At 48.7% G+C, this 9,864-nt stretch overlaps 1 protein-coding gene across 1 annotated transcript; it reads right to left on the bottom strand.

Moving 5' to 3' along the window:
* Positions 1-2,853: 2,853 nt before the first annotated feature.
* Positions 2,854-3,975, bottom strand: LOC100357437 (MAP/microtubule affinity-regulating kinase 3). Its single transcript, XM_002721533.5, has one exon. It carries the CDS (start codon positions 3,973-3,975, stop codon positions 2,854-2,856), a length of 1,122 nt encoding a protein of 373 aa, XP_002721579.4.
* Between the last annotated feature and the right edge of the window lie 5,889 nt (positions 3,976-9,864).

The raw sequence follows: 9,864 nt of genomic DNA, 5'->3' as shown, positions 1-9,864 counted from the left end.
TGCACACAGTGAATGTTTAAAGATTCAAAAACAGAAAAGCACTGCTCTCTGTAGCAGCAGTCAGATAGAGTTCACTACATTTTGAATATACCACAGAGAGGTACAGGAAACACAGAGAGGTGCAGGTGTCTGGGGCAGGTCTTAAGACCACACTTGGGATGCACACGTGCCCTGCCTTAACGCCTGGGTTCCAGTCCGGGAACTACTTTCAACTTCATGTTCCTGTTGACACTCACTCTTGAGAGGGAACAGGTGAACACCCAAGTCCTTGGATCCCTGATACCCAGCATGAGAGACCCAGATGCAGATCCAGGCTTCAGGCTTGGTGTCCCCAGTCTGCTGTCTTCCCAGAGAGGAAAGAGCACATGCAGTGGACCAGAGGTGACCCAGTACCTGGGATAAACAAGGCTGTTCAATGTGTGCAGAGGGAAGGTAGGCAGGAGGGCAGGTGAGTTTAGGTCTCCAATGTGAGGGGAGGAGCTGAGTCCTGCCCTGAAGGGGACAGAGCCAGGCATGGCTTTGAAGCACAGCAACAGTGGGAGTCCACACTTTGTGTTGCTGTGAAATAAAACCCACACTGTGGAACAGATGGGGGCACCCAGCCTGCCACCCCGTCCCTGGCCTGCTTCTTGCTTCCCTAGCCCTGCCCTCAGGTTGAAGGACAGTCTCACCTGGATGGGGAGGAACCAGGATCATGATAGGTGGGCTGTGAGCCTTGTAGTACACTGAAGAGGAAAGTCTTCCCCGCTGCCTCTCTTGGGAATCCACAGTCTTGTGGCCCTGGAACCTGCCTTGGCAAAGGCCCCTCCTACAGACACCAGCCCCTCCGAGCTGCTGTGCTTTACCATCGCTCTCAACTCTGGAGCCCAGGGTCCAGGGAAGCTGAAGTTGGGACGTGGCAAAGCCTCTCGGGACTTCTCCAGGCCACAGATCACAGGAAGGGAACACGACTCCCAACAGGGCCTGCTTCTTGGGACCTTGGCACTGTGTGTTGTGGACTTGGGGCAGGTGCACATATGCCAGCATGACCTGTGTTCCCACTGCATCTCCTACAATGGTAGCCAGGTCACATGTGTGCTGGGAGCCCACACAAAGTGTCTGCGTGTCTGCCCTGCACACGGCTCACAGCCTTATCCATTGGCATCACCATGAACCATTTGTCACTCCTGGGGTGACGTTGAGATTTCTCTGGAGTCACTTTTCCCTGTAACTTAACCGAGGCCTCCAAGAATGGCCTGCTCATAATCTGGAGCACAGTGCAGCTCTGATTTTGTCCAGGGAGGAGGCCGAACAGCAAATACACTGTGATCTGTGTAGGGGAGCATCGATGTTACCTTCAGATTTGGAAGAAATGATCATTACCTAAGAATCCATCCAGCCCAGAAACATGGAGGAGAAGATGAAAAAGGGTGTGGCGTTCTCTGTGTCCACAGCTTCCCCTGGTGGAGCCCGAGGGGCCCTGTCCTCTGCAGGCAGCCCCAGCTTTCCTTTCACTTCCCTCCCATTTGCACAGGCAGCTTTGGAAGACCAGGCTGGGCCAGGTGCCCCATTGCCCTGAACACCTGCAGAGAAACCCCTGGTATGTGGCTGCCTCTGTTCTCTGCTGAACCCAGGCCACAGTAGGAATTCCAGCCCAGCTCCCACCCGCAGCTGCCTGAGTCCACACCTGGCCCATCCCATACACTGTGATGTCAGAGTCCTTGGCCCTTGGCGGTGGGGGCTTGTCCTCCGTTGGCAATGCAGGTGGGTATTGGGTATGGATACTCAACTCTACCTCAATGTACATCCCAAGTGACCACAACCTCCCTGCTGTGTTAGAGGTTCATGAACCCTCCCTCCTGTGCAGGAGCAACGGTGCCTATTAGAGCCTCTCCTCCGCTTCAGCTACTCCCTCCCTCTCCTCCACTCCTTCCCTCTCCACAGCCTCTCCACACCTTCTACTTTCCATAACCCCTCTACACCATCGCCCCGCCACCCTCTCACCTCCATCCCTCCCACACTCCAGTATCCAGCCCACATTGCCCTTTCAACCCCCCACCCCCACCAGCCTCTGGAACCAATACTCTGTTCTCTAGGTCTTGGAGGTCAGCCTTTGTCTTAGCCCCAGAGCAGTGAGAGGGGCCTGTATTTGTCATGTGACATCCTCTTGCCTGTTACCTCCATCCATCCATGCCAAGGTGTACACAGGGACGCAAACACCACACAGGACCAATTCCATGCATACAGTTCAGATTTTTGTTCATGAGAAGCGTAGAAAACTCTCAAGCAAATGAAAAAGCTTCAGGAGGCCCCGCTTTTGACCCCTGTTCTTGATGTGCTCTGAGGTAGGCTAGCGGGGGGCCACCTTTCGGCTGCGGGAGCCAGGGCTAGGGGTTGGGGCAGGCAGGCAGCAGGCACGCAGGAGGAATCTGAGGATGCTCCTGCCAATCCTCCTGCCCAGCCCCTGCCGGCCCTTGCTCTGGACAGAGGCAGCTGCTGAGGTCCCAGGCTCCTGAGGCTCAGCTGCTGGGACCTCTGGCACCACCAGGTGCAGTCTGCTCCTGGGGCTGGGGGTGGAAGGGACGACCACAGGGACGGGCTCGGGGGCTGGGCTGGCACCAGAGCTCCTCTCCTGCAGCTGTCCAGGGAGGGAAATGGCCAGCACGGGGGCAGCAACGGCAGGCTCCGGCTCAGGTTCCAACTCTGACTCCGACTCCAGATCCAACTCCAGCTCGGGCATGGGCTCCGGCTCCAGCACCAGCTCTGAATCCGACTCCGCCTCGGACTCGGACCCCAGCTCAGGCTCGGGTTCCCTGTGTCCCTGAGGAGAGAGGGGAAGACGGGTGAGGAGGACAGGTGCACTCCGGACCTCCCTCATGCCCACAAAACCGTGAGGCTGTGCGGGGAGACCACGGCCAGACCCACGCTCTGCCAACAGGGCTGTACCTGCTCCAGGCTCCGGGAGTCCGGCTGCAGGGACATCCGGCTGGATCCTCCAGGACCAGATGGCACCGAGGCTCCAGCGTCCGGAAGCAGACCCAGGCCCGCCAGGTACTCCTGGGCCTCTGGGTCCTCGGGAACCCCCAGGGGCTGCACCACGGTCACCTCCTCGCCCTCAGCTTCCTCTTGTAAGGGGTCAAACCACCATTGCTGGCGGGCAGATTCCGCTGTAGGCCTGTCGCAGGGGTCTGGGCTGAGGAGTGAGCTCAGGAGCTCCTCCAGGGCTGGGCTGGCCGCACACGGGAGCTCGTAGCTCCCCCTCTGGATGCAGTCCCGCAGCTCCTCCCGGTCCTTCCCTGTGAAGGGCATGGCCCCCGCCAGCATGACAAAGAGGATGACCCCCAGGCTCCAAAGGTCTGCTGCGAATGGATCATACGGCTCCTGCCGGAACACCTCGGGGGCGCTGTACTTTGGGGTCCCGCAGAAGCCGGACACCAGCTCGCCCTCGGGCAGCTGCCAGCTGAGCCCAAAGTCCACCAGCTTGACATTCATGTCTGAGTCCAGCAGTAGGTTTTTCAGCTTGAGGTCCCTGTGGGCCACACGCTGCTCATGGCAGTGGCCCACGGCCGCCAGGATCTGATCAAATATAACCATGGCCTCGGGCTCTGGCAGGCCGCCCCGGCTCATCACGTACTGGTGGAGGCTGCCCCTTTGCGCCAGCTCCAACACCAGGCAGTGGTGTTGGCCGACGCAACCCACCTCCAGCAGCTTGATGATGTTCTCGTGGCTCAGGAGCTGCATGATGCTGGCCTCTTGCATCACTCGCCTGGCGCCGAAAGGGTCCCTCTCGTCTTCCTTGAACAGCTTCACGGCCACCAGCCGCTGGCTGGACGGCTGGCAGGCCAGCAGCACCCTGCTGAAGCTGCCCCTGCCCAGGACTGACAGAAACTGGAGATCAAGCTGACGGCTGGTGTCGACATCCAGGTCCTCACGGCCTTCCAGGCTGGTGTCCCTAACTACACTCTCTGATCTGCTCTGGCTAATATTCCTGTCCATAGACGCTAACTAAGGAGCTACCCTAACTACAATAACTAAGAAAATAAAGGGACAACAAGGGGACTACCTGCTGATCTGACTATAGTGGCACACTAGCTATACTAACTACACTAATCACACACAGTGGCAAGACTAAGTCCTATCTAACCAAAACAGAAAACAAAAACCAGAAAAACTCCAAAAAAACAAACACTAAATAGCTACACTAACACTCAGAGATCTAGCAGCACTGTCTAGCTAAAGATGGGGGAAGCCAAAAAGAAAAAAAAACCGCAAAAAAAGACACACTGGGCCAAAAAAGAAATAGGAGGAAAAAAACAAACTAAAACAAAATGGGGAAAAGAAAAAACCAAGTAGAACAAGAAACAAACAAACAAACAAAACAGCACACCAACACCAACCAACACAAGCGCAAGCAAAGAGGGGTCCAAGTCACACAGGTCACCGAAATAGCTCCCTGGTAAAGCGGACAAAAACCTGGGCCGCGCAGCCGCTTATATAGGCGTGTGGAATCCTGTCATCACAGGGCTCCTTATGAAGTCAGAGGGAGAAATGGACCAATGGCAGTGCAGCAGGGACTTGCACGAATTTCTATTTCATGACAGTTGGTCTTTATGAAGTCAGAGCCAGGCGGGGACCAATCAAGGATGAGCGGCAGCCAAGAACTCCAAGAGCTTTTGGCTTAGGTTGGTGATACAGATTGATGTTTATTTTTTGAGACATTAAAACATGTAGGATGCCCCAATGGCCTTTTCATTCCTCTTTAAAGGGTGATAAAAACTGTTGGGTCTTTAAGACCTCCAATTGTTTACACTCAAGATACACATCCCATTTCCTTGAACCTCAGAATGATAGGTCACAGAATGATGTTACAATTTCTCTGCCATCCTCATAACCTTGACAAAGTGTTCTGTTGCCCATGGCACCACTAGGCACATTATTCACATGGGCAGAGCTGAGAGGAAGGGATCTCTCATCATCCTCTCTCCCTAAGATCCTCAACAGATTTCTTGTTAGAACTCCTGGAGGACCAGAAGGTAGCTGGGTTGCTATAGTCCATGTATGGAAGGCCAACCACTGAGTGAGCTTCCTCCTCCAACTTCTCCTTAGAATAGCCTCAGGGTTCCTGTGCTACTCTAACAATGTGTCTTGAACGGAGTCATTGAAAAAGAGCAGAAATTCATTCCTCAGTGTTTGTTCTGCAGGCTGGAAGATGGAGGTCAGGGCTCCAGCAGACTCGTTGTCTGGAAAGCGCTCCCTCTCTGCTGCTGCTGTGCCCTCTTCAGAGAGAGATGGTAAGATGGGAAGGCTGGTGGTTTGCTGTGGTTGATTGAAGCCAAGTACATGTGTGGAAAAGTTGCATTGTAACCCTTAAAAAAGTACCACTTCTTATTTCAACACTCACCCGTAAATTTTATGGAAAGAGCTTGCCTTCCTGGGGTGTCCTCAGATTGTTTAATCAGAACCTCACCCCTTCAGGCCCTTTTAGACAGTCACGTAGCCTGGGGCCGACACTATCGTCCAGCAGATTAAACCCTGCTACACAGCATCCTATGTGGGAGCTGATTGGAGGCCTGGGTGCTCCACTTCCAATCCAGCTCCCTGCTATTGTGCCTGGGAAAGCAGCAGTAGATGGCCCAAGTATTTGGGCCTCTGCCACCCTGTGGAAGACCTGGATGGGGTTCAGGACTAACCTGACCCAGCCCTGATAATTGTGGCTCTTTGGGGAGTGAACCAGCAGTTGGACGATCTCTCTCTCTCTCTCTCTCTCTCTCTCTCACCTCTTCCCTCTCTCTTGTTGTATCTCTGACTTTCAAATAAGTATCTAATCCTCTTTTGTTAGAAAAAAAGAAACTCACTCATCCCGTGAAAGAGAGTGGAGCCCTAGTCCTGGATTCCCCACCTTTTTATACTGTAGCATTGACCTTGAAGTTTGAACATGAAGTTTGGAGGGACATGGACAGTCCTCACCACTAGGCCTGCTCTGCATGAAAGGAATCTTTGAGGCTGAACTACAGGACCCTGGACAGGACGGCAAAGCCCAAAAGAAATAAGATCTCTGGGATTGTCTGGTATGATCAATTTATGCTGAGTGTATGTGTTGAAATAGTGAACTGTCACCATAAAACAAGTAGTACATGCTAATCCCATATCTAAAATACTCTTTAATTTCTTTCATTGATGATTCATAGTTTTAATTGTAGAGATCTTTTACTTCTTTGGTCACATGTATTCCCAGCTGTTTCTTTTTCCTTAGTGTAGCTAGTGAACATGGGATTGCTTTCTACTGGTCATTGTATGTTGACCTTACACCCTGATACTTTGCAGAATGTATTTGTTCACTCAGGTTTTTGGTGGAGTCTTTGTGGGTTTTCTATATGTAAGAACATTCATTAGCCAAAAGTAACAATTTGGCCTCTCTCTTCAATTCAGATGCCCTTGACTTTTTCTCTTGCCTAATTTCTCTACCTAGTATTTCCAGTACAATGTAGAACAAAACTTGAATGATAATAAAAAAGAATCTGAATAACTTTATTATCTTTTAGCATCAATGTTGGTTTCATTTCAAAGTGTATTTCTTCAGTTTTTAAATTGAATTTTCCTATATAGGAATCAAATTATTAAACTTGACTTAATGATTTTATGTATACTAAACATAGTAGAATAAGCATGATTTATAGGTCTGTTATCTCTGTGATCAGCCAGTAATACTTCTCTTTAGGAAATACAGAAAGTGGCACCAGTGTACTGGCATGGTAGGTAAAGCCATCCCTTGCTGGCATCCCCTATGGGTGCTGCATCGTGTCATAGCTGCTCCACTTCTGACCCAGCTCCCTGATTATTGCCTAGGCAAAGCAGCATGTGTTCGCACCCCTGCAACCCAACCGTGAGACCCATATAATGCTCCTGCTCCCTGGCTTTGGCCTGGCCCAGCCCTGGCTTTTGTGGCTGTCAGAGGAGTGAACCAGTAAATGGAAGATTTCTCTGTCTCACTTTCTCTTTCTGGAGCTCTGACTTTAAATAAATAATCTCTCTCTCTTTTTTTAAGACAGAAATACAGAAAGTAGCTTCAATTTTATTTTAGTTAATAATTCTAGTTCAGGATTGACTTAGTTTACCTAAAGGTGACATTTTCTTTTCTGACACATGTTGAATGGTGTTGTCAGATTCTGTAACTGTCAAAAACAATGATGTCAAGAAAATAGAAATTGTGGGCATTTGTAATAAACACTTTCTCCTATGAACTGTAGATTATTTTGAAATTGCATAATTGGTGAGAGCCATCTTCATTGAGTCTACTGATTCAAATGCTATCCCTTCCAGAAACATACCCAGGAACAATGCTTTCCCATGTATCTGGGAATCAACAGGAGTTAAATTGACCCTTAAAAATTTACTGGCACAAGTATACCCATTTCAGTGTGTCACCCATATCCCCTCTTGATTAAACCAAATATATCTCCAATAAAGATAGTAACATGGTCATAATTCTACTTAACACAATACAACTGTCCTGTATAAAAGTGAAAAGCATGAACCCTTCCCCAGTATAAGAAAGTAAAAGCCCAAGAGTGGTGTTTGCTCTTCTTCTACTGTCCCACAACTTTACTATGTTTTTTAACTTTTATTTAATAAATACAAATTTTCAAAGTACAACTTTTTTGATTATAGCAGCTTTTTCTCCCCATAACCAGCCTTCCACCCGCAACCCTCCCATCTCCCACTCCCTCTCCCATCCCATTTACATCAAGATTCATTTTCAATTCTCTTTATATACAGAAGATCAATTTAGTATATATTAAGTAAACATTTCAACAGTTTGGACCCACACAGAAACACAAAATATAAAGTACTGTTTGAGTACTAGTTATACCATTACTTCACATAGTACAACACATTAAGGACAGAGATCCTACATGGGGAGTAACTGCACAATGACTCCTGTTGTTGATTTAACAATTGACTCTCTTATTTATGTTGTCAATAATCACCCGAGGCTCTTGTCATGAGTTGCCAGGGCTATGGAAGCCTTTTGAGTTTGCCGACTTTGATCTTATTTAGATAAGGCCATAGTCAAAGTGGAAGTTTTCTCCTCCCTTCAGAGAAAGGTACCTCTTTCTTTGATGGCCCGTTCTTTCTGCTGGGATCTCACTCACAGAGATCTTTCATTTAAGTCTTTTTTTTTTTTTTTGCCACAGTGCCTTGGCTTTCCATGCCTGAAATACTCTCGTGGACTCTTCAGCTAGATCCAAATGCCTTAAGGGCTGATTCTGAGGCCAGAGTGCTGTTTAGGACATCTGCCATTCTATGAGTCTGCTGTGTATCCCGCTTCCCATGTTGGATTGTTCTCTCCTTTTTAATTATATCAGTTGTTATTAGCAGATGCTAGTCTTGTTTATGTGATCCCTTTGAAACTTAATCCTATCATTATGATCAACTATGAACTGAAAAGACAAAAGTGTCATTCCAGCCTTTTTTTTTTAAAGATTTTTTTATTTATTTATTTGAGAGGTAGAGTTACAGTGAGAGAAAGAGATATAGAAAAAGGTCTTCCTTCCATTGGTTCAGTCCCCAGATTGCTGCAATGGCTGGAGCTGGGCTGATCTGAAACCAAGGATATTCTTCACACTCTCCTACACAGATACAGGGGCCTGAGGACTTTCTAATGCTTTCTTAGGCCATAGCAGAGAGCTGGATTGGAAGAGGAGCAGCCAGGACTAGAACTGGTGCCCATATGGAATGCTGGCACTGCAGGTGGAGGATTAACCTACTGAGCCACAGTGCTGGCCCCATTCCAGCCTTCTGAGTTTCCAGTTTTATCATAGGAATAGAAAGAAGTTACCTATTTCACCTGTCTATGAATTTTTTTATTATTATGAACAGGCAAGCGGGAGATACAAGTCAGGCCCTCTGCTGGGTTTTGTTCCTGTACTCTGTAAGCTGCTATTCTGCTTGCCCATATTGTGCTTAAAACACACCACTTTGTCTCATTTCTCATGTCTTCTTCTCTTGGAGCCCTGCTTCTGGCTGCTGTGCCAGGAAGTTTCTGATTTAAATGAATCCTGAGTTGCTCATTGTCTTGTCTGCATGGAAATTCTTTGTGAGACAAGAACCAAGGTCCTCTACTTCATTGTAGTTTTCCAAGTCACACTGGGAGGCAGCACCTGATGGCTTAAGTGTGTGGGTCCCTGCAACCCATGTGGGAGATCTGGATGGAGGCCATTCTTGTAGCTTCGGCCTGGGCAAGTCACTGCTCTTGCAGGCATTTGGGGAGTGAACCAGCAGATGGCAGATGGAAGATCTCTCTCTCTCTCTCTCTCTCTCTCTCTCTAACTCTTTTCAAATAAATAAATATTTTAAACATGTTACACTTTGTGACTTCTGCCAGTCAAACTTAACTAGATTTCCTTCCTCTGAATTCTGCATTTCGGGAAGCAAGTCAGTCCAGGGACGTGAAATACGCAAGACTCCCAAGCTCCATTACTGATTGTAGTACTTACTAGTTACTGTACTTGTACAAATTAATGCCCCGCCTTTCTCATCCTCCCTAGGGGTCTGGTGTCACCTCCTCACAGTGTGACTGTGTGAGATAATCAGATTTGCATAAATGGCCAGGCTGGCAAGTCCTTCCTCATGGGGGTGGGGGGCAACTGTTCTGTATGCTGGGGCAGAGTGGGAAGGGAGTGCCTGTTTTCTTTATTCCCGTAATAAAATAGGCTGGGGATTCCAGTCCAAGGAAAATACACTTTCCTTCCTGTTATCCTGTTTGTACTGTGTTTTTCATATGCCTTTGTAGGCTACAGTATCTCCCCTGAGATTAATCTCATGTGCTTTTGAACAGCTTGTCCATATCAACAACACAATGCTGAACACAACCAGATGGAATAG

This window comes from Oryctolagus cuniculus, chromosome 16 (genome assembly GCF_051225735.1).
Source record: "Oryctolagus cuniculus isolate XC-2025 breed Fujian yellow rabbit chromosome 16, ASM5122573v1, whole genome shotgun sequence".
NCBI classification, from domain to species: Eukaryota; Metazoa; Chordata; class Mammalia; order Lagomorpha; family Leporidae; genus Oryctolagus; species Oryctolagus cuniculus.
Note: the sequence above shows the minus strand (reverse complement) of the source record. Positions and strands in the feature narration are given on the sequence as shown.